The 23,089-nt window shown below is 40.2% G+C and overlaps 2 protein-coding genes and 1 non-coding gene across 3 annotated transcripts in view; 1 reads left to right on the top strand and 2 right to left on the bottom strand.

The window, feature by feature from the left end:
• Nucleotides 1-1,177, bottom strand: part of limk1a (LIM domain kinase 1a) — a 51,163-nt gene extending 49,986 nt beyond the window's left edge. Inside the window, exon 1 of the mRNA XM_034604963.1 lies at nucleotides 999-1,177. Within this exon, the coding sequence (XP_034460854.1) occupies nucleotides 999-1,056 (58 nt within the window). The 5' untranslated portion in view covers nucleotides 1,057-1,177. The remainder of the gene's footprint in view (nucleotides 1-998) is intronic.
• A 732-nt stretch (nucleotides 1,178-1,909) lies between these two features.
• On the top strand, nucleotides 1,910-1,982 carry trnav-cac. Its single transcript has one exon. It is a non-coding gene; the product is annotated as a tRNA-Val (tRNA).
• A 1,166-nt stretch (nucleotides 1,983-3,148) lies between these two features.
• The window catches only part of elna (elastin a), a 49,624-nt gene continuing 29,683 nt past the window's right edge, over nucleotides 3,149-23,089 (bottom strand). Inside the window, exons 5-42 of the mRNA XM_034604960.1 lie at nucleotides 21,288-21,363; nucleotides 21,038-21,093; nucleotides 20,865-20,912; nucleotides 20,300-20,410; nucleotides 20,052-20,105; nucleotides 19,868-19,978; nucleotides 19,609-19,644; nucleotides 19,165-19,383; nucleotides 18,708-18,824; nucleotides 18,167-18,286; nucleotides 17,932-18,042; nucleotides 17,779-17,847; nucleotides 17,637-17,669; nucleotides 17,372-17,452; nucleotides 17,214-17,252; nucleotides 16,750-16,872; nucleotides 16,073-16,192; nucleotides 15,943-15,978; nucleotides 15,544-15,594; nucleotides 14,600-14,602; nucleotides 14,474-14,500; nucleotides 14,372-14,386; nucleotides 14,236-14,265; nucleotides 14,118-14,144; nucleotides 13,673-13,720; nucleotides 12,945-12,983; nucleotides 12,762-12,860; nucleotides 12,572-12,628; nucleotides 12,254-12,289; nucleotides 11,891-11,962; nucleotides 10,967-11,014; nucleotides 10,422-10,466; nucleotides 8,301-8,336; nucleotides 7,865-7,900; nucleotides 7,425-7,460; nucleotides 6,985-7,020; nucleotides 5,328-5,408; nucleotides 3,149-4,693 (exon numbers count right to left, since the gene is read on the bottom strand). Of these exons, the coding sequence (XP_034460851.1) occupies nucleotides 4,647-4,693; nucleotides 5,328-5,408; nucleotides 6,985-7,020; nucleotides 7,425-7,460; nucleotides 7,865-7,900; nucleotides 8,301-8,336; nucleotides 10,422-10,466; nucleotides 10,967-11,014; nucleotides 11,891-11,962; nucleotides 12,254-12,289; nucleotides 12,572-12,628; nucleotides 12,762-12,860; nucleotides 12,945-12,983; nucleotides 13,673-13,720; nucleotides 14,118-14,144; nucleotides 14,236-14,265; nucleotides 14,372-14,386; nucleotides 14,474-14,500; nucleotides 14,600-14,602; nucleotides 15,544-15,594; nucleotides 15,943-15,978; nucleotides 16,073-16,192; nucleotides 16,750-16,872; nucleotides 17,214-17,252; nucleotides 17,372-17,452; nucleotides 17,637-17,669; nucleotides 17,779-17,847; nucleotides 17,932-18,042; nucleotides 18,167-18,286; nucleotides 18,708-18,824; nucleotides 19,165-19,383; nucleotides 19,609-19,644; nucleotides 19,868-19,978; nucleotides 20,052-20,105; nucleotides 20,300-20,410; nucleotides 20,865-20,912; nucleotides 21,038-21,093; nucleotides 21,288-21,363 (2,429 nt within the window). The 3' untranslated portion in view covers nucleotides 3,149-4,646. The remainder of the gene's footprint in view (nucleotides 4,694-5,327; nucleotides 5,409-6,984; nucleotides 7,021-7,424; nucleotides 7,461-7,864; nucleotides 7,901-8,300; nucleotides 8,337-10,421; nucleotides 10,467-10,966; nucleotides 11,015-11,890; nucleotides 11,963-12,253; nucleotides 12,290-12,571; nucleotides 12,629-12,761; nucleotides 12,861-12,944; nucleotides 12,984-13,672; nucleotides 13,721-14,117; nucleotides 14,145-14,235; nucleotides 14,266-14,371; nucleotides 14,387-14,473; nucleotides 14,501-14,599; nucleotides 14,603-15,543; nucleotides 15,595-15,942; nucleotides 15,979-16,072; nucleotides 16,193-16,749; nucleotides 16,873-17,213; nucleotides 17,253-17,371; nucleotides 17,453-17,636; nucleotides 17,670-17,778; nucleotides 17,848-17,931; nucleotides 18,043-18,166; nucleotides 18,287-18,707; nucleotides 18,825-19,164; nucleotides 19,384-19,608; nucleotides 19,645-19,867; nucleotides 19,979-20,051; nucleotides 20,106-20,299; nucleotides 20,411-20,864; nucleotides 20,913-21,037; nucleotides 21,094-21,287; nucleotides 21,364-23,089) is intronic.

Below are 23,089 nucleotides of genomic sequence, written 5' to 3'. Positions count from 1 at the left end.
TATCTGCTCGTACAGTAGAGTCCAGACTAGAGATGTTCTGATACCAGCATCAGAAATGTCTCCAGACGACTACGCAAATCTACTGATCCCATACCACGTCTTCAAAGTATATTAGTTTACACCCACATAAAACTGCAATTTACCATTGTAAAAGTATTTACCAGTGGCAGCATAACGCAACTGCTGTTTTAGTAGTGCTAGCCAGAGCTAGCTAACATATTCGGAAATATTTCATGCTGGAAAGTCCCCACATATTTAACTTTTTGTTTTGTTTTCTTAAATAATTCATTCATTACAGCTGTATAACATATTTTTTTGGTATTAATTTTTTTCCTGGTCATCCATGTCCCCCATGTAGTTGCTCTATGTCCTCATAGGGGGACCCACCCCTCACTTTGAGACCCACTGCTCTAAAGTAATATGGTCTATTTAAAAAATAAAATATCTGGGTTTTTTCATCTTTGAACCAATAGATGTGCAGCTCCACACCAGGAAAACGTCCCAACCACATTACATCAGTGAGACTCTAACTTTATCTACATGTATTTACTCTATTTATTAGGTGATGTCATGTTTACATGACACACCCACAGAGTCTCAGTGTATGTTATTAATCTGTCAACATGTTCATCAGTAGAGTTCATGTGAGTGGAGATGAGGAGTGTCCCTGTGTGGAGGTGAACACACTAACATGATGGTGCATCCTCTCAGAGAGAAAACATGGCTTCAGCTGCAGAACAATATGAACCTGACGCTCCCTGCACACACACAGACACACAGACACACACACAGACACACACACACACACATCCTCCATCTGCTCATCACGCACATTCAACCACACCTTCACTGAGAGATGATGGTACAAAGCATGTTTGGTCTGCAGCCATTCTCTGAGGAGCATGTTTAGAGGATGCCCCGCTGCCCCTGCACCTCCATCCGGCCGCCAATACCACACAGGCAGCCTCTCCTTCTCTCCTCTCCTTCTCTCCTCTCACCTTCCTCCTCTCCCATGCGTTCGTCCTTCCACGTGCAGCAGAGCAGCATCAACCTCATTCACTCTCCGGTCAGAGAGCCAGCCGCCTCTGGTCCACAGATTACCGGTGTCCGACCACCTCCACCGCCGCTGCGTCCGTGTGTCGGCCCCGCTCTGCTTCCTCCTTCCCTCGCTGCCTCCTGCGGCGCTTCATTCAAGAGACAGGCCGACCAATGGAAACGCAGAGCCGGCGAGAGGAAGACACGCAGCGACCAACCAGCGTCGATCCCCGGGTTATTAATGCAGAGAGGCGGGGTGGAGCAGAGGAGGAGGGGGAGGAGGAGGGAGATAGTGCAGTGCAGTAAAGAACTCTGTTGGTGTTGCACTATGCAGAACAGGACATATAGAGGAAAATAATAATAACAGAAATAATAATAATAATAATAATAATAATTGTTATTATTATTAACTTTTCTTACCAATGATCTTTGCTTTACATGGAGGAACCAATGAGAATAACACGATGGGACATGAGCAGAGAGAAGAGAAAAAATAAAAGTAGGATTAATTAGATCATTAGGATTAATCAGGGCTCGTCAGAAACTATTTGTCATTTGTAAAGGTTTAAATAAATAGATTAACACTCAGAGACACATCCACCAAAGTCCAACAGCCCCTCATGAAATCACAGTTACATTCACTAGATCCAGATTGTTATTTGGACTTTTTCATCATGAATTATTATTAATTATGTTGGAAAATGTCCCATCTCACAAAGTTAACAAAACTGACGACAACATTTATGGAGTTGCCTTTTAATCTGGATCAGCACCAAAATGTCATGGCTTCTTGAAGGATGCCTCATTCTCCAAGTTTCATAGAAACTTATTAGATTTTGTGGTTGAAGATGGTTAGTCCCGCCCACTTGGTATAGTTTCCGTAGTGTAGTGGTTATCACGTTCGCCTCACACGCGAAAGGTCCCCGGTTCGAGACCGGGCGGAAACACTTTATTTATCTTTCAGTACAGACATTTTCTATGTTCATATGTTGTATCAACCCTTGAACACTAACTTAACTTTTAACTCAACTCTGCAGCAGTGGTCTCTGTAATTTCATGATTTCTGTGAAATCCAGTTCACTGTATATATTCTGTTTACAATGTACATAATTGTTTTATTCCAAATACTTGTTTTTATAGTTCCTTATATTTTTAAGAATTGCATGTTTACTTATTACTTTATTCATATATTTTGACTGTTGCAGCAACATGGCAATTTTCCCCGTAGTGACACTAATAAAGGATTATCTTACATCTTATCTCATCTCACAGACAGGGGTGACAACATATAAAGAAATGTTTTAAGAGGGATTAAGGAGAAACTTAAGACTGGTCTTTGTAATGTCAAATGGGAAGTGAGTTTCATAACATGGGGGCTCTGACAGCATAAAGCTCAGTCACCCGTTGTTACAAGGTGAAACCTGGGAGCAGCCAGCTGGGCTCCATCCACAGACCTCAGCAGTCAGAGGACACGTACTAGGTCAGTGAATCTGAGAGGTAACTGGTTGCAAGGGCATTGAAGGGTTTAAGAGTTTTACAATCAATATGACTTTTAACAGGGAGCAAGTGTAGAGAGAAGTGTTAATGTTCCTTTAATAGATCTAAAATAGGTTTGTAGTTTAGTTTTATCATCCTGCAGCTCCATAGTGTTTCTGAAGTGGGACATTACTTGACTATAGCTTCTGCTGTTGGAACAACAGTGTGAGCTGCGTTTTACAGGATGTGGATCACGGAACAGTGGTTCTCCCAGGAGATCTCCAGAGAACAGCAGCGTGAGTTCATTATTTCCAGCTGGCACAACACGAGCAGAGTTTATCGTCACCACACTGAGGCCAAAAGTCTAATCTTAATCTGGGCTTGGTTTTCAACACAAGATTATTCAAATGGGCACTTTGCTCAGCGGGACAGACAGGAAATATTTGGCCGAGCTGACGTATATCAAAGTACCCAGGTGGGCAGGAATAGAGCCCAGGATATTATTAGTGTGTGGTGTGTAGCTCACAGCTCACTGATCCACCAGGAAGCTACAGGCCAGGTGGTTTTGATCAAGTCTCAGGACAAACTCTCTCATGCACCGAGACAGAGAAAAGAAAAAAGCTCAGGAAGACACAAGATCTTTAAACACATTTTATTTTGTTGTTTAATGAAGCAAATAAAATGCCAGGAAGTCACATGTGTCATGGAAATATAAAAAAAAGTGCAAAAACCATACTGTTCCTCCTTATAAAAAAACAGTTTTTAAATAAAGATGAAGAGTATCCCACGGCACATAAGACAAGGTCTGACCCAGCGAGGCTCAAAGACAGTTCTCACACAGCACCGAGCGGAGCTACTGAAGCCAGCTAACATCAAATTAGTACAAAATACAGTACACAATTACACACAAAAAAAAGATGGGTCACTTGGCAAACAGCGCTCATGAACCTTTGGTCAGTAAAGCCTTTTTAAAAGCAGCTCAAGTAAATGAAGAACAAGGAGCCCGTGCCTCACGTTAACACACACTGTGGGCGCTCCTGTCAAACCAAGTCTTACAGTTCTTAACAGTAAATGCAAAAAGCAAAGGGTTTGTTCTTGTTCACATATTCCTGATAACAATATAGCTATGAGTCAAAACATGGTGCAAATAATCTTGGGTAATCATGTAATGACAAAGTTAGGTAAATGTAGATAAGTGCTGCGATGAGACTAAACATGTGAAGCATTCATACATTCATACACATAATAGAAATGACAGAGTAGCATCTGAATGGTTTTATTCTTCTTGGAACTAAAAGGCAACACTTTGCTTTCTGTTGTTATTTTAAACATCCTGTAATTAACTAAACATTTGTCATTGTCTTCAGCACCTTTCCTCAGAGCAGCAGCTGCTCTTCATACATCACAAGTTTTGGCAACATTAAAAATGCTGAGAAAACTGAACTGCATAGCAACAAGACTCAGCAAAGTTACTGTGAGCAGATGGGTTGGCCGGAGCCCCGATTCCCGCTGCTCTTTACCCAGCAGGCCTAAAAATAGCAGCAAAGGAAAGACGGGGAGCCAGAGACGACGCTGGGATTGGCCAGATTTCATTTTTTTGGACGAGCCCCAGACCAACCCAGCCCCTGTGATATGTCAGAGAGGAGATCTGTGCCCACTGAGGACAGATCACCTTGCTTTAGAAAAGCCTAGAGGGAAATCGTTGGTAGGTCACAACAACAGGCGATGGTTCAGACAGTCTTTCGCGCAACAGTACAATCATATGCCAAAACAACACTAAACAGACACACAGACACACACACACACACACAACAACACACACACACAACAACACAAGGTGACACAAAACACTCTGTATTCTACATAGGTTGGTGGAGTACAGGAAGTTAAAGCTGAATAACGTGACCACATTAATGATAAAAGGCACGAACAATACTATCAATACGTCACATTAGAACGTGTACAAGACTGTGGGTCGGTGGGTTTGTATAAAAACAGACACTGATGTCAGGTCAGTGAAACAAACATCTTTACACATTGTCTAATTGGGGTTTGTTGGTATATAAAATGTACATTCTCAATCATGCAGTAGCACCATAGTTTTCTTGAGGTCACACTGGATCTCAAGAGATCCTCTACTTCCTCCTCCCGCAGTATTTGCCCTGGCATCCTGCGACTCCACCTGCAGCGAAGAGCAACACGTTTATGCTTTAGTCTTTCACAGCATAAACTAGTTCCCACCATAGTTTGTTAATAAATATGGACGACATGTCTCCACTGCCTCCCACTATCCAGAAATGAAACCAAAATATCCTGGATACGAACGCTGCCATCTTGTGCAGAAGACATAATTTGGAGCCACAGTCTGTGTAGTAGTAATTGGGGGATGGAGTTGTGGTAGTGAGGTCCCGCCCAAAACACACTTAACCAACAGTAAATCAGTTTCAGCTGTCAATCATGACGTTTCACCTCTTTTTTCAGCATCTAAAAACTACAAACCAAACTTACCTGAAACATGAACATCTGAACATATATCAGTGATAGGAACTATCTAAAATGACAAAAACATCTTTGAGAAAAATTCATTTGACAACGTATACTTTGAGTTATTAATTTGGCCCATGTCCTATTCACTAACATGGAGTAGACAGGGTATATAATGCAGCCAGCCACCAGGGGGCAAACAAGAGAATTTGGCTATATTTTTGGGAGCAGTCATGTCGTCCAACTTTATAGTTGACACTGTGTGTTAGCACTAATCCTGTGGCACTGTCACACTTATAACAACAAATATAAATATGAAAGCTGTCTCTTACCTCTGTAGACGCCTCCTCCTGCTGCTCCTCCTCCTGCTCCACCAAAGAATCTCTGCAGTGGACCGTACTTTGCTGCTTTGGCTGCAAAGAAACATAATATAAGCTTTTTACTTTAACCAGAAAGGTTTCTTTGGTTTGTAAATGTTTTATGAGTCGTCTCCTGCATGACTGAGTGAAGTTTATGACCAGAGCTCGTGTGGTGTTTGACCACAACTGATTTCCCCGACCACTGACTAAACACAGGTGCTGTGAATTAAATTACAGATGGATCGATTGACGAGGGCAGCGAGTTCAGAACAACTCACACAATGCGAGTGTGTGAGTTAAATTGTATTTTATCCCAAAACATCTTAGCACAGCAAATAATAGTGTTTATCATAAGAATATATGCATCTTGATTCATTATGACATTAAAATAATATCAGATATGCACATTAATGTTAAAAAGACTGGTGAACAAAATACTGCCCTAAATGTGTGTGTGGATGTATCAGAGACATGGAAGAGAACATCCACCTATGATAATATGAATATATATTGTGTTATATTCTGGATATTTGCTTTTGCTTCTAATTCATATTTTCGATTCTGATTTCGATGTGATCAAAAAAACAATTTTCACTCTGTTTGCTTTATCCTTTCAAAATAGAAATCTCATCATTTATGTTAAATAAACTTACCTCAGTATACCTTTTTCTGTGGCTAATTAAAATAGTTTTATGATTTTTACGACAAAAGTCCAATGGATTATTCAATTTAGAAACATTATCTTATCCACATATACTCCCCATTTTTTTAAATGTAAAAAGTTGCATGATGGAGGAAGCTCTGTCTTTTTCTTTCGTTACGTTCTTACGTTTTTCTCTCTGATCAACAGACAAAGGATGAAGATAAGTGAATTTACTTCAGTTTACTTCCTGCGCTCAAGAACAGTCACAAATTTTGAAGTACAGTTTGTCATGATGGATAAAACTTGACACAATAAAGCTCATTTGAAAACCAATAAATTCAAGTGGATACAGATTTGAGTGAATGACAAAATAATCGCAGTTGCATAAACACAAGTGGCCTAAATCTGAGAGATTATAAAATGATTAAATTGTCAAGCTTCAAGTTTTCTTAACAGTAACAAACCAGAATATAAATTGTATTGGCTGACTGAACTGTTTTAAGGCTCCGCTCCACCACATTGTACGACAATTTACGTAACAATGACATTCCTCTTTAAACTGAGTCCTGATTTTGTAATATTATATCTTCTTTCTTTACATTTACCATCACAATGAGAGTCCATCAGTAACTCAGACACTATAAGAGTAAAAAACAGAGACACGTAGCTCTGAGACACCAGACAAGCTTTCCTTGAAATAATCCCACCAGCCATAATCTCAGATGTTCAGGAAAATGCAGATTATCATTCAGCTTCCTGGTTGTTCTGCACCATCTGCACTGACAAGCACACACCGTACCAACCCACACTCCAGCCTTCATCCAAATAATCTGACATGTTCCCGTCCTCTGCCAAACAGCAGAATTTATGAGGCAAAGTGAGCTGAGGAGCAGTGAATGTTTTCATTACTGCAGCACTTTATTATCGCTTAAGAACGTGGTGTTTTGTGGGTGTGTGGGGAAATGTGAGGAGGTGGGTGTGAGGTACCTTGTTGAGGAGTCAGTGGGGCTGGTACGTATCCACCTAAATAGCCGGAAAGACAAATGGGAGATGAGTTGGAGTCATTACACCTGAGCTGAGATGAAATCTGTCACAGTGGTTGATGTGTTTCTTTTGGTCATGATGAAGAAAATTAATTCACACCAGCAATAATCTCAAATGTTCAGGAAAATGCAGATTATCACTAATTCAGCTTCCTGGTTGTTCTGCGCCATCTGCACTGACAAGCACACACCGTACCAACCCACACTCCAGCCTTCGTCCAAATAATCGGACATGTTGCCGTCCTCTGCCAAACAGCAGAATTTATGAGGCAAAGTGAGCTGAGGAGCAGTGAATGTTTTCATTACTGTAGCGCTTTATTATCGCTTGAGAACGTGGTGTTTTGTGGGTGTTTGGGGAAATGTGAGGAGGTGGGTGTGAGGTACCTTGTTGAGGAGTCAGTTGGGCTGGTACGTATCCACCTAAATAGCCGTAAAGACAAAGACAAATGAGAGATGAGTTGGAGTCATTACACTAGAGGAGATGAAATCTGTCACAGTGGTTGATGTGTTTCTTTTGGTCATGATGAAGAAAATGTATTCACACCAGGAATAATCTCAAATGTTCAAGAAAATGCAGATTATCATTCAGTTTCCTGGTTGTTCTGCGCCATCAGCACTGACAAGCACACACCGTACCAACCCACACTCCAGCCTTCGTCCAAATAATCTGACATGTTGCTGTCCTCTGCCAAACAGCAGAATTTATGAGGCAAAGTGAGCTGAGGAGCAGTGAATGATGTCATTACTGCAACACTTTATTATTGCTTGAGAACGTGGTGTTTTGTGGGTGTGTGGGGAAATGTGAGGAGGTGGGTGTGAGGTACCTTGTTGAGGAGTCAGTTGGGCTGGTACGTATCCACCTAAATAGCCGGAAAGACAAATGGGAGATGAGTTGGAGTCATTACACCTGAGCTGAGATGAAATCTGTCACAGTGGTTGATGTGTTTCTTTTGGTCATGATGAAGAAAATGTATTCACACCAGGAATAATCTCAAATGTTCAGGAAAATGCAGATTATCATTCAGCTTCCTGGTTGTTCTGCGCTATCAGCACTGACAAGCACACACCGTACCAACCCACACTCCAGCCTTCGTCCAAATAATCTGACATGTTGCCGTCCTCTGCCAAACAGCAGAATTTATGAGGCAAAGTGAGCTGAGGAGCAGTGAATGTTTTCATTACTGCAACACTTTATTATCGCTTGAGAACGTGGTGTTTTGTGGGTGTTTGGGGAAATGTGAGGAGGTGGGTGTTAGGTACCTTGTTGAGGAGTCAGTTGGGCTGGTACGTATCCACCTAAACAGCCGTAAAGACAAATGGGAGATGAGTTGGTGTCATTACACCTGAGCTGAGATGAAATCTGTCACAGTGGTGGATGTGTTTCTTTTCGTCATGATGAAGAAAATATTTAAGTGTTATCAGGAGATCACATGGAAGGTACTTAGATCTGGTGTCTGATACAGAGGTCTCATTATTTTAACCAAATTTGAGTCATATTTGAATTAATTTGAATAAAGTGACCTCTGACACAAGAACGTACAGCATCATTTTGCCTTTTGAAAATGGTAGAAAAATCGATTTAAACATCAATATCATTTTAGCATCACTGTAATTAGGTGCACAGCGATGAAAAATACAGATGACTGTCATTCAAACACAAATGAATTCCCTCATTTCAAAATAAACCTCCCATGTGTTTAAAAAAGTTGTAAAAATATTTTGAGTTAAAATTGAAAAGCCCCTGATTATCTTTTGCTTAAAGAAATAAGAGCATGAAGCATTGTGCTCAGGATTTTATGTTAATTGGTTTTCAAATGTATTAATATCATCACAAAAATTCAGGACTTTTCAAATTTAACCTGAGATTGAATGTGGTTATAATCTTTCTAGCGTACGTCAACTTCTAAAATTCGAATAAATGCGCAGGAGATTAGAAAAAGACTGTGCAGAAGCAGCTCTGTGTTTAAGTGAACGAGTCGTGTATAAAGGGAAGGAGAGTGAGAGTCGTTGAATCTTTCAGGGCTACTGAACCACAAAGAGACATTTTTCATGAATAGTAAATTGTTCCTCATGCTTTACTGGATATCACTGAGGATTAAAATAAGGAGTAAGGAGAAACTTCCTGTTCTCCTCTCCCTCTCTTTATGCTCTCAGCTCTAATGGGGGAAGCGACGTGTTAGTCTGCCTGTTCGCTCTTCCCTCCAGCTGTGTTACCTGGCTGCTGGCAATTGGACATTAATCCTCCTCCTGATCCAGAAACAAGGATGAAAAGTTAAAGAATCGTCTGTGATCTAAATCTTAAGATTCGGTGGAGGCAGGTTTGAATCTGCGAGCTTATGGCGGCTGATGATTGGCATCCAGTAGAAAAAATAAGGATAAACTACTGAAGAATGTGCTGTAAATGATCAACTAAAATAAACTGTATATTTTTGGGAAGAAACAGCCCTATTTCCCGATTAAGCCAACCCCCCCACACAGATAGCCTCACCCACAAATCCTCCTCCTACACCTCCCTATGATAAACGACTCTATTCTCTCATCTGTTGGAACCTTTCCACTGATTTATTGCAGAGCTGATGCTCCTTTAAGGTCACTACACAGAATACCGTTTACTACAGGACAAATATACAAAATAAATATATGTGTCTGTCACTAGAAACGTTTACATTGACAACAATATTCTGATACTAACCAGTTTAAGACAATAGTCTGAATAAGACACTTCCATGTAAGCAGCATTTTCTGATTAACCTGAATGTGGTCGGACTCAGAGTGAGCAATAATAGAATTAGGAAATGTGGAGTATTCAGACCTTCATCACATTACGCAGATACATTTATATCCTATTCCTATTGGGAGATTTCAAAGCATTTTGCAGCATCGAAATACAACAATTACCATCGCTTGACATCACATGCCTGAGGTTCAAGTGGGAACAAGTAAAAGGACGTATTTTTGATGTGAATCATAATCTGACTTTGCTCTGTAACATTTAAATGGGAATAAGAATAGTATATTCTATTAGCAACTCATGTAAAAATCTAAATCAAAATCATGTCTCATTCAGAATAAGGTCAATAGTCAGAATATTTGTTACCATGTAAACATAGTTTATGACTCATCAGCAGAGAAAAGTCGACCAGATTTCTGTTTCTGTCCAAACTGCCATGGTGCTTTAATCTGTAAAATGCATCTATTGCTTTGCCTGAGGCATCTTCCATTTTGTAAAACCTTTTTTCCTCCTCTGGTTCGAGGGTCTACGGACAGAGTGCGTTGTTGGTAGTACAGGTTGTGATATTGGGGCTACAAATAAATCAAATTCACTTGACAAAATTTTCATTAGCATTAATACACATGCAGGGGAGGCATTAGTAGTCGTACCTTGGTAGTACTGCTGTGGGTAACCACCTCCATAACCAGGAGCTAAAAATGAAAAACAGAATAGACTCAGTAAACCCACTAATAATAATTCCAGTTGCCATCAACCTCCTCAGGTCTAATCAAGTCCTGTATCTGCACTGTGAATAAATATCCTGGTGATTTGTTGGGATACATTATCATAAATACAGAGCCTTTATCACTTTGACCCAATTTTTATCATCACAGTTTCTGATGCAAAAACTGTGAGGGGAAAATGAAAATGATTAAACCATCTGCAGCAGCGTTTCACACAGATGGACGTCTGTGGCCAATGGGAGGAGGATTAGGGCCGTGAGTTTATATGACGAGCTGGTACAGTATCTGTGGGACTGAGACATGTGGCTGCTGCCCTGTGATTACACTCATCTCTCACTGATGCACAGAGGAAGAGGAGGAGCACAGGCAGGCCCAGTGGCAGAAGTGATATGTGTGTTATATTAGCAGAATATTGTTTATTTTTTCTATCAAAAAGAATTAGAAATTTATAACAAGTATGCAGCGGTCCTCACCTGCTGGCTGATATCCAGCACCACCAACTCCAAGATTCCCATAGCCTGTTCAAAAGAAAATACAATAAACCAATAATAAGAATGTGTCTATTCCTGTAGTGTGTAGTAAACTCGACTTATGTTTTTCAAAAAGTGGCATGTAGCTAGAGGCTCAGCTGAAGTCACAGCCTGGCAGAGTTGTGTTATTTCAGTGCAGGACTCTCAGGGGGTTTGTGTTATCTTTACACGGTTACACTTTGATGTTGTACACAAAATCACTAACAGTAATCAGTCTCCACTGGGAAATGTTGTGTTGCTGTTTGCTCCATTTACAAACTCCTGTTGGTGCATTAACACTTCAGAGATCACTGACATTTTACTGGAGCTGGATTTTATGACATTCTGGCGTCATAACTACTGTGGCAGATTTTATACTGCCTTTGTTAAACTAACTCCCTAATAAAAAACATTTTCCTCGTGAGGAATAGTTATATGGTAAACAATCTCACTCAATGAAATAATTAGAATTTCTTCCCTGAATTTATTTTAGTTAATTTAGGATGCTACTATAATCAACACTTTCCACTATGAAGCAATGAGTTACCTCACTACCTTGGCAAACAGCAGTGACAGTGTTGGCTGTAATTGTACAAACAATGATTTAAGAGCATACTGCAAACATTTGATCCAGTGTAAAAACAATCCTACTGTTATGATTAACATCTCCTGATATTAGAATTGTGGTCTATGACAAGCATATAAATACAAATAGTAAAAAATATATATTTATATTAATAATAATAATAATAATAATATATTATTATTATTATTGATAATAACAAAATAATAAAAATGACTTAATACCTTGTTGTACTGTTTAGTGATGAAACATATTGTGCACACTCTGCTTCCATGTGCTCTATAATAGGCCTATTACATTACCTGGTTTGGGTGCTTTAACTCCACCACCAGCACCTCCCAGTCCAACTCCTGAGGGATACGTCAACCCACCTGCTAAAAGAGACACAGCACTGGGTTAGTTGAGGTGATAGAGACACCCCAAAACTGTTTAACTACAGTAAGTCTGTACTGTACAGGATTGTAAACCAGTTGATTTCCTGCATCAAAGTCTCAGGCTGGCTTCTCATTCCTGACACTACGCCCCACACAGAAACTTATCAGCACGTCGGACAATTTCCTGCACAGGAAACAGTGCAATGGCATCTCCTGACCAACTGCCACTCTGAGCAACGGGCAGAACGATTTTATTGTTGTTGGGGGGGCTTCCTCTCCTTTCATACATACCCTGTCCATAACCATGATGATATGGACTGTATCCCCCTGAATCACGGTGACAGAGGAAAAGTGGCATTATTGTCCGTTACGTTATCTCAGCCACTATAGTTTGTGTTTGGGACGGGTTGATGGAAGAAATGGTAATAATAAAAAAATCTTATTGTTGAGAAAAAGTTGTGTTACATTTTGAAATGGGAATTTCTTTTAATTTGTGCTTTTGATTCTTCATGTTTTCTTGTTTACCGACACCTACAGTATCTCTTGTGTTCTTTAGGTTCATAAAAGCTGTAATTTTACCTATGAAATGAAATGTAGGTGCCGTCTCACCTGGATAAGTTCCTGCTGCCAGTGGGATTCCAACTCCGCCTCCAGCTCCTCCCACAGCTACAAAAAGTTGAACACAACAATGTATGATGTAAAAACAACCCTAAAAACTGTTTGAAATTACGTTCTTGATAAATGTTGGATGGGAGGTTGGTTTTAAAGTAGAAATGTGTCTGCACACACAGACACACACCTGGAGGTTTCAGAGGCTTCACTCCGGACAGTGTTCCGGTTCCAACTCCAGTTCCTGCTCCAGGACCAGGTCCAGTGCCGGTTCCTGCACCATAAGGAACTAAGCACATAAAGGATCATAGCAATACTCACTGGAATGTAATGCATTTATAATGATGTTAAATATAAAAGATGGGGAACTTGCCTCCATATGTTCCACCATAGGGATATCCACCTCCAGCACCTAAGGAGGAGAGTGTTAGAAGACTGAAGGTGTGAATTCAGATTAAATAGAAGATTCATCATTACAATTCATTTGTTTATGCTGTTTTTATCCTCTTTATCAAAGGGGTTATTGTTAGAGTAACTTCAAAGACTTCTTTACAAGTTACTGTGTGTGTTATTGATCTCAATTGGGTGACACTATTGATGCTCCTGTGTTCATCAAAACTTTTTCTTTTCAGGATTTATCTTGCTATCTGACAGAATAAATTTGATAAAATTAAATGCAACAAAAACATCTTGGACTTGGTCTCATGTCCATCACAGGTCAAATGTGCAGTGAAGCAGAGATGTCCTAAAACTGTAAACCCACTGATGCACAGAACCGATGACTCTTCAGTCTATTGAAGGGATAATTGGTTAAACAAAGGCCTGATGCAGCTTTTCCTTATTTCTTAACTGCTGCTTTTATTGATTCCAGTCGAGTCATTAACTGTCTAGACAGAATGTGCACAGTAAGATAAATATACAGCCTGAGAGGGATCTATGAGACTGAATAGGATCATAAAAAGTCTGCTTCATAAGGATGTTTGGATTCTGAAGTTACAAATTTACACACAGGCACCTATATATACAAATGATTTAATATTGTTTTTGTGGAAATGTGTAACATGTTGTTGTCTTTGAAAGACAGGTATTAGTCATATTCACCTGGTAAAAACGGTTTGGGGGCTTTGACACCAGTGCCAACAGGAAAACCTGAAACAGTCATATTTAGAGTTATCATGGTCAGACTGTAGAAGAGACAGAGTTGTTGTTTTTTTCTTTGCCGCCACCATGTGGCCAAAAGGATAAATCATAAGTGTCAATGACAAAGACAAAAGTCTCAGGGAAAAAACATCACACTTTCAACGTAGAAAGTGAGAGGGGGGGGGTTATGAAAACTGAAGGTTACCACAGGTTCTCTTTCATGTTTGGAAGGGGAGGTTGAAGTGAGGGGGATTCAGCTGCAACATGACACTTCACCACTTTATGTCACTCAATTCTACACACTGCAACTTTAAAAGGTATAAAGCTGTAAAGAGCAGTACTGAACAGTTCTGAAAATGACCAAATAAAATGACCACAGATACAAGCAGGGGCTGTTTACACTCACCGGGCTGACCTTGGCCTTGTGTACCACCTGAAAACACAGGCAGATGTTACATCAATTTACATGAAATATAAGTCAATCGCACAATTTGTACACAAAATAAAAAGATCATTGCTCTCACCAGCAGGGGGTGCTCCAACACCTGTTCCACCTGTATAAAAAAAAAATGGCTCTTCAAATTTTGTCACACATCTCATGTTTGAAGAAAAGCTGCACAAATGTAAAGATTGTTGAAGGATCTTTGTTCACATATTTACCAACGCTTGTGCCAGCTGTGAAATAAAAAATAGAAATAAATTCAGCTATCACCTACAGAGAATATATGAACAGTCATAGTTTAATATCTATGTGCAACTCACCATTAGGCTGAAAAATTCCACCAGAAACTGTAATAAACAAGGAATAAAAGATCATTATAACAGATTGAGACATAAGACAAAATTAAATTAAGTAACTGCAAATACATATAAGTAATATGAACCCACCGCCTGTTTTAAATATTCACATGTCCACCACAAGAGTAGGCAGTGCAAAAAAGAAAAGAAAAAGAAAAACAACATTAGTCAAACTTTGGAATTTAAAGTATTTGTCTGTTTGGTTTGGCAACATCAACATTAATATAAAATACATGTATAATATACTACTATACACTAGCTTTTCCAAACTAAAGTATATATATAGTAGCTACTTGATTCAATACATTTTACATGCTGGAAATGGAAGGTATGGGAATAACAAACAGGGACAGAAGAAAAGTCATATTCATTTCAAAGTAATAGACATATTCCAGTGAAATTAAGATGATGATAGTAATACCGTGTCAAGAAAGCAAAGATAAAAAAAAAAACTGAGATCACAGTTCATTTACAACATGTAATTATATAAAAGATAGCTAAAACCTCATTATTATCATATGACTTTCATGTCAGTGGGTTTATGACATTCAAAAATCCCTAACTGTAAAACTTAATTGTTAAAAGAAACATTTAAACAACACTTAAGAGCGTTCAAATGTGGTAAGACTTCTTCTAAAAGTCTCAGTGAAATGGATTTACCAATATCCAAACAATACAGCTATGATGTGATGGGAAGTAAAGAACAGTGAGCTGTTAGTGAAAAGGAAAGAAGTGCACAAGACAAATCCTGCTGAGAGGAAGAGAACCTGTGATCTAATAATGAGGGAGATGCAGAGACCAGACACTAAATCAACTCCTCTTTCAGCACTTTGTGAAGAACTGTTTAAACAACGAGTCTGATGCTCAGCTGTCGTGTGTTAAAATTGTTTTGTCTGGCAAAGAGCAAAAAAAAAACACGTTCACTTATTAAATCATGTAATGCTGAAAGATGTAGTTGAGTAGTGTCTGTCTTTACAGTGCCAAAGGGAAGCAGGAGAAAAAGGAGTACAATACATGCAAACAGCAAGTCTTACTGGGCTGCTGGACCTCTGGGGCCTTGCCAGTTGCATTAATAGCCGTGAGCTCTGTCAAAAGACAACAGTTCCAGGTTCATTCACTGTATTATAAACAGCGGCAGAGTGAGAGAAACCAGAAGAGGCAGAAGCTGTAGGGTTGACCCTAATACTGCCACAGCTGGGAGGCTGTAAGCTAGAGCTGGTCAATAGCTGGCAGCGCTCGCCATACAATCATGTGAGTTTTGTGGGCAGGAAATGGCAAAAAATAATGTAGAGGGGATAAATGATGCCACAGTACTCCTGCGGTCGCCCCTATGTTGAGTACCATTGCCAAATATAAAAGGAAATGTAGCACTGTGGTGTACTGTAAAGCCTACTATATAACTATTGCAAAAACATAATACACACAAACTGTACCTGGTCCAGCAGTTCCACCAGGATATACATCCCTTTCTGCAAAAGCAATGAAAAGATCAGTCACAATACAAAACTCATAAAAAGCTACATCCAAATAATGATCAAATAATGTAAAAATTGTTTTTTTTACCTGGTTTTAGAGGAAAACCCGTCCCACCAGGTGACACAAAAGCAGAACCATCTGGAACACCCCTGACAGCTGTATCTGGAGTAGCTCCTGGCAAAGCGAGTCCTACTCCAGTGATGCCTCCTGAAACAGGCACACATGACGTCAGCCACTGTTGTGCTCTATATTACAATAACAACTTGATTTTGTAAATGTTCGTGTTTAGTAAAATGCTTTGAATAATAGCTCTAATGCATCTGACTGCTCCCTTTTCACAGACTTCTTCAGGCTCAGCACAAAGGCACAACATTTGGCTGCCGTTGTCAGGGCCACACATGGTCTGCTGGATGTAAGGATCAGTTGGGCGGTTTGGTGGCCCCAAGATACTGAAGAGCAACTGGCATTAGACATGTGGTACATTACCTCTGTAGTGGGAAAAGTATGTAGTGACGATAACATCTAGATTAACAGCAGCTGGTGCTAGTGATTTGAACACTATACCAGACTGTTGTAGTAAAAACAGAGCCTGACATGAGGGCTAAGCTTTCAATTGACCAAATCTGCATTCTCTCAGCTTTGGTCGGGAGTTTTGGTTAATGACCCAAAGAATGAGATTCCAGATCCAGACTGTTGCAGAATCTGTTTATTCACTAGGAAATGTGTGTGAATGTGTAGCATGCGAGTGTGTTCAATTCACTCACCGTATTTAGCTGCTTTTGCAGCAGCAGAGTATTGGCCACCTGCTCCGGGTATTACTCCTCCTGCTCCTCCTGTCCCAACAAATCCTCCAGCTCCTAACCCTGCCCCTGCTCCTCCTGAAACTCCTGTTTAAAAAAGGGAGAGGGGTTACATTAATTATTGAAATGTATGGATCATATCAGAATACATGAGAAAATATCGCTTAAGCATGGATAAGTATTTTTCTGTTTTGTTAGGGTTATTTCTGCTGCCATATTTAGCAGCTTTTGCCCCCCAGTCCTAATCCTGCTCTGAGCTCTTGGCCTATTGAATGAACCTATATTAAATACTACACACACAAAGTCTAGCAAATGCTGTTAAACATTTTCAGATCAATAGGAAGACAGATTCAGATGATTGTTAAAATTTGTCAAAAAACAATGATATCAAAAATAATCTCAAAAGCTACTTAAAGAAAACTTCTTACCGTACTTCGGGGGTTTGACTCCAGCACCAGCACCATAACCTTTGAGGAAACAGCATTATTTATTAGATCATACTAACTAATCACAAAGGAAACAGCAGATACACATGCAGTGAACAAAACCTTCTCATCTGCACTGATACATCAATTCAACCGCTCACCACCGTAACCGCCAAAACCAGGTAGTATCTGTCCTGCTCCTCCTGGAAGTCTACCTCCTGCTTGTCCTCCTCCTGCCACTCCTGTTGAATAAAGATCGAACTTAAACCATTAAAAATGAAAGATTACAAATTACATTACATGTGAATATAACATACATTTTATATTATTCTAAATTGTGTCCTGTAGATGAAAAATACTGTAAAGCTGGTTATATTTTATCTAATGTTAATCAAGATACTATGTGAAATTATAAATCAGTCTCACCATATTTTGGAGGTTTGGCACCAGCTGCTAAAGCTGCAGCACAACATGGTAAAAAGGGGTGAGATTAAAAAGTTATCTTAAAAGTAATAAAACATTGTTTTCATTATTCATGTAAATGATTACGTCTGTGGGATATGCTTACATCCATATCCTGGTAAAAGTGGGAATCCAGGAACTCCTCCTGCACCTCCAGCAACACCACTACCTACACCTTTCATGTAAAAATGAGTAAAAAGTATTTTTTTTGTGCAATTTCTAATTCAGTTGTCTTTTCCAGAGTTTGAATTGTTGTTACCATATTTAGCAGCTTTAGCAGCAGCAGCTGCAGCAGCAGGGTATCCTCCACCTCCCAGCCCTCCTGCTCCTAGACCTGTTCCTCCCAGTCCTCCTGCTCCTCCCAGTGCTCCTTGTAATGCGGAGACAAATGTACTCTTTTGTAAAGCTGGTGGTATGGTGTAATACAGTTATTTGTACGACATACATTTGATCATAGCTAAAATGCCCCAAATGTGGTAATTTTTGTGTATTACCATATTTAGCAGCTTTGGCAGCGGCAGAGTATCCTCCTGCACCTCCAAGTCCTGCTCCTCCAAGTCCTCCCGGGCCTCCTTGTCCTGTTCCACCCAGTCCACCTGCGCCTCCCAGTGCCCCCTGAAATATGAAGACAAATTTATTCTAATCTAAAGCTGGTGTAGAATGGTATAATCATAGGGGTAATACAGTCATTTTGTCACGATAACTTCAAATTCAAGATCATTTGACTCGGGCAAAAAAAGGTAATTGTCATGTATTATTACCATATTTAGCAGCTTTAGCAGCAGCAGCTGCTGCAGCAGGGTATCCTCCACCTCCCAGTCCTCCTGCTCCTCCCAGTCCTCCTGCTCCTCCTAGTCCTCCTGCGCCTCCCAGTCCTCCTGCGCCTCCCAGTGCCCCTTGTAATGTGGAGACACATTTATTCTTATCTAAAGCTGGTGGTAGTATGGTATAATACAGCCATTTCGTCTTTTAATATTAAGTTGCTACAACGTACATTTGAGTTGGGCAAAATAGCTTATTGTCATGTATTCTTACCATATTTAGCAGCTTTAGCAGCAGCAGCTGCTGCAGCAGGGTATCCTCCACCTCCCAGTCCTCCTGCTCCACCCAGTCCTCCTCCACCTCCCAGTCGTCCGGCTCCTCCCAGTGCTCCTGCTCATGTTGAAAACAAGATCAATCTAATTTGGTAAAAAGTGATGTGTGATCTGGTCTAACTTTCCCCATAAATAAAGACTGAGAAAATGTTATTCCCACAGATTAATAATTGAAGAAAATCTGAACTAAAAAAAAGATAAAATCAAAGTTTATCTCTTTTGGTTTCAGATTTTCTCACAATACAGGACATTTGATTTAGCAGATATGCATGGTGTAGCAAATGCATTAAAATGTTTTATTGTCCAGAACAAACAATTGCATTATTTATAATTAAAAAGGTCAGTGAGATCAGGATCTCAAGAGCCACCTAAGTAAAGATTTCAGATTTTACCCATACCATATTTAGCAGCTTTGGCAGCAGAAGAGTATCCCCCTGTTCCTAATTGTCCTCCAGTTCCGAGTTGTCCTCCCGTTCCGAATTGTCCTCCCGTTCCGAATTGTCCTCCAGTTCCAAATTGTTCTCCAGTTCCAAATTGTCCTCCCGTTCCTAATTGTCCTCCTGTTCCTAATTGTCCTCCTGTTCCTAATTGTCCTCCTGTTCCTAATTGTCCTATCCCTGGAAAGGAGAGACAAAACATAATTATAGCTAATACTTACAATGCACTGAGTATGAATTTCGTACTTAAGAAGATGTCCAGGTACTGCCCCTGGTACCACTCCTGTCCAGGGAACACCAGTAGAAGAAACAGGTCAAGTGTATTAGTATGAATAGATAGATTGTAAAAAACATAAGGTATGTATATATAAAATTCCATCATATGCAAAACATGAAAGTTCTCACCATATTTAGCAGCCTTGGCCGCAGCCCCATATCCTGCTGTAAAACATTAAAAGAAAAAGAATCATATGATCACATTTTTACAAGTAAAATACATTGAAAAACCACAGACAATAGCTATTAAAAGGACATTTGACTCAATGTAAGTGTGACTTTACAAATAATGTCTTTGATTCAGAGGGACATATTTCGATGACAGGAACTAACAAGCAAATCTGCCAACCATATGTATAGTTTTTTTCATTTTTGAAAGTTATTATACCTCCTGGCACCAGCCCTGGATAGAGTCCACCAGTACCGCCAACACCACCAACCCCAACTCCTCCAGTGCCAACACCTCCAGTGCCAACACCTCCTACACCACCACCCAAACCTAAAACAGAGAGCACAGATGTCGGTCAGATCGATTCAGCACTGGTGTTACACAAATGAATGTGATAATTTACCATATTTGGCAGCTTTGGCCTGAGCAGGTGAGATGCCCCATGGTCCCACTCCTGCAGAATATAAAAAAATGCATGTTTAGTCTTTTCTACCTCTCTACTTAGTCCCAGACAATGTATGTCTGAGACTAACAAGCAAATCTGCCTCTTTATTTCCCACAAAAGTAATTACATACCAGTTTTCTGGTATGTGACGACATTTTTAAATTGCCCTAGATGTTTTTACTTTTCATTTTTGCAAGTTATTATACCTCCTGGCACCAGCCCTGGATAGAGTCCACCAGTACCGCCAACACCACCAACTCCACCAACTCCACCAACTCCAACTCCTCCAGTGCCAACACCTCCATTGCCAACACCTCCTACACCACCACCCAAACCTGAAGCAGAGAGCACAGATGTTGGTCAGATCGATTCAGCACTGGTGTTACACACCTGCACATGTTAATAGGAAAAAAAAAACAATGGGAAATCCGTGTCTTGGTGATTAATGTGATCATTTACCATATTTGCAAGCTTGGCCTGAGCAGGTGAGATGCCCCATGGTCCCACTCCCTGCAGAATTATAAAAACATGCATGTTTGTCTTTTCTACCTCTCTACTTAGTCCCAGACAATGTATGTCTGAGACTAACAGGCAAATCTGCCTCTTTATTTTCCCACAAAAGTAATTACATACCAGTTTTTCTGGTATGTGACGAAATTTTTAAATTGCCCTAGATGTTTTTTACTTTCATTTTGCAAGTTATTATACATCCTGGCACCAGCCCTGGATAGAGGTCCACCAGTACCGCCAACACCACCACTCCAACTCCTCCAGTGCCAACACCTCCATTGCCAACACCTCTTACACCACCACCCAAACCTGAAGCAGAGAGCACAGATGTTGGTCAGATCGATTCAGCACGGTGTTACACAACCTGCACCATGTTAATAGGAAAAAAAAAACAATGGGAAATCCGTGTCTTGGTGATTAATGTGATCATTTACCATATTTGGCAGCTTTGGCCTGAGCAGGTGAGATGCCCCATGGTCCCACTCCTGCAGAATATAAAAAAATGCATGTTTAGTCTTTTCTACCTCTCTACTTAGTCCCAGACAATGTATGTCTGAGACTAACAGGCAAAATCTGCCTCTTATTTCCCACAAAAGTACTTAAGTACCAGTTTCTGGTATGTGACGACATTTTAGAATTGCTAGATTGTTTTTTATTCTGCATTTTTGCAAGTTATTATACCTCCCTGGCACCAGCCCTGGATAGAGTCCACCAGTACCGCCAACACCACCAACCCCAACACCTCCATTGCCAACACCTCCTACACCACCACCCAAACCTGAAGCAGAGAGCACAGATGTTGGTCAGATCGATTCAGCACTGGTGTTACACAACCTGTACCAAAAATAATAGGAATCAGTGTCTTTTGATGAATGTGATAATATACCAATAATTTGGCAGCTTGGCCTGAGCAAGTGAGATGCCCCTGGTTCCCACTCCTGCAGAATGTTAAAAAAAATGTTTAGTCTTTTCTACCTCTCTACTTCATATCAGTTAATTTGTACAAACACGCACCAGTTCCAACCGGATATCCAGGATTGGAACCAGCTGTTCCTCCTGGCAGTCCAGCTCCACCGTTACCGAAGCCTCCATAACCTGAAACATGGTAATAGAGACAATTTAGTATCCTCGGGATTTTAACCTCATGCCACAGTTGTAACAAATCTTTGTCAAGATTTATACAAGAATTTTGTACCAAAGGGAAATTGTTCCTCCTCCAGGTTTTGCTCCATGGCCACCTGAGGAGAAAAAAATGAAGCAACGGTATTTACTAACATGACTAACATTAATTATCTGCAACATGGTACGATAACTTGACTAGACCGTATTGCTATGACAATGTATGAAAAATGTTTCACACAACGACATTATACCATTAAGACAGTAGTAAATCCCAGTAAAAGTTAAGATTAAAGCAAGTAGTTCATTTGGGCAGCAGCCTTATGCTTTTCAGTGTGTTTGTAAACATGAAAGACTGCATGAATTCTTTGGTACATAAAATCTCATGTATTCATCATGTTACAGATCAAGTCATCCACTTTGCACACAGCAAAGTCTATTAATGGCCTTTGCTTGAGTATTACTGGAGCCTTATCATCATTACTCTAAATAAATGTCACATCTGGGTTAAAGATTCTAGAGAAAATATCTGTTAGAAATTAATTTTAGGTGGAATCATCATTTCAATGATCATATAACCGTAGGGCGGTGCCAATTGGTTATCAGGCCATAGGGTGAGTACGCCTGTCTGTGAGCTGAAGAGGAAAAAAACTGCTAAATCAAATTTCAAATAGTGTGGACATATCATCCCATAGGAACACAAGGACGTAATGTCCGAGTAACAGTTACTGTCTAGATTCAGTTCGTACCTTGCACTTTGGGTGACTTGAGCGGGTATCCCGTGAAACACCCTGGTTGCATCTGTCCACCATACCCACGGCTTCCTGTGTCAGGACATTTAAATCTTGATCAGCTGATACCAGTTATACAGACAAAAAAACAAATAGTAATCATGAATAACAATACCTGGTCCTGAGCTCCTCCCTGTCCTCCACCTGCAACTGCACAAGAAAATGTTTGGAAGAGGAGGGTGAATCGAGGGGGTATTCAGCTGCAATATGCAAAACTTGTATGTGTACATCTGGAAAAAACTACATATTACTTGATTTTTGATTCAGGTCAGTTCCCATTGGCACACCAGGAAGAACTCCACGTCCACCAAACCCTAAAGGAGACCAGGAAACAGCCACATTAAATCTCTGTACAGCACTAATGTGTAAAAGTAATGACCATTCACATAGTGAAACACTTGCCAAATGCTGCCTGAGGTTAATCAATAAAAGAGACAAACTTTTCCTGGCACCAGTCCATCCTTGGTAATGTCCAGGCACACCCACACCTGTCACAGCCAATGAGAGAAGACAGTTTCTGCATCTACATTCAAATACATGAGAAGGATCTGGCATGCACGATCGGTTTGTTTGAGG

The sequence above is a fragment of the Hippoglossus hippoglossus genome, chromosome 13, assembly GCF_009819705.1.
Source record: "Hippoglossus hippoglossus isolate fHipHip1 chromosome 13, fHipHip1.pri, whole genome shotgun sequence".
NCBI classification, from domain to species: domain Eukaryota; kingdom Metazoa; phylum Chordata; class Actinopteri; order Pleuronectiformes; family Pleuronectidae; genus Hippoglossus; species Hippoglossus hippoglossus.
This window is presented reverse-complemented; position numbering and strand designations above follow the sequence as displayed.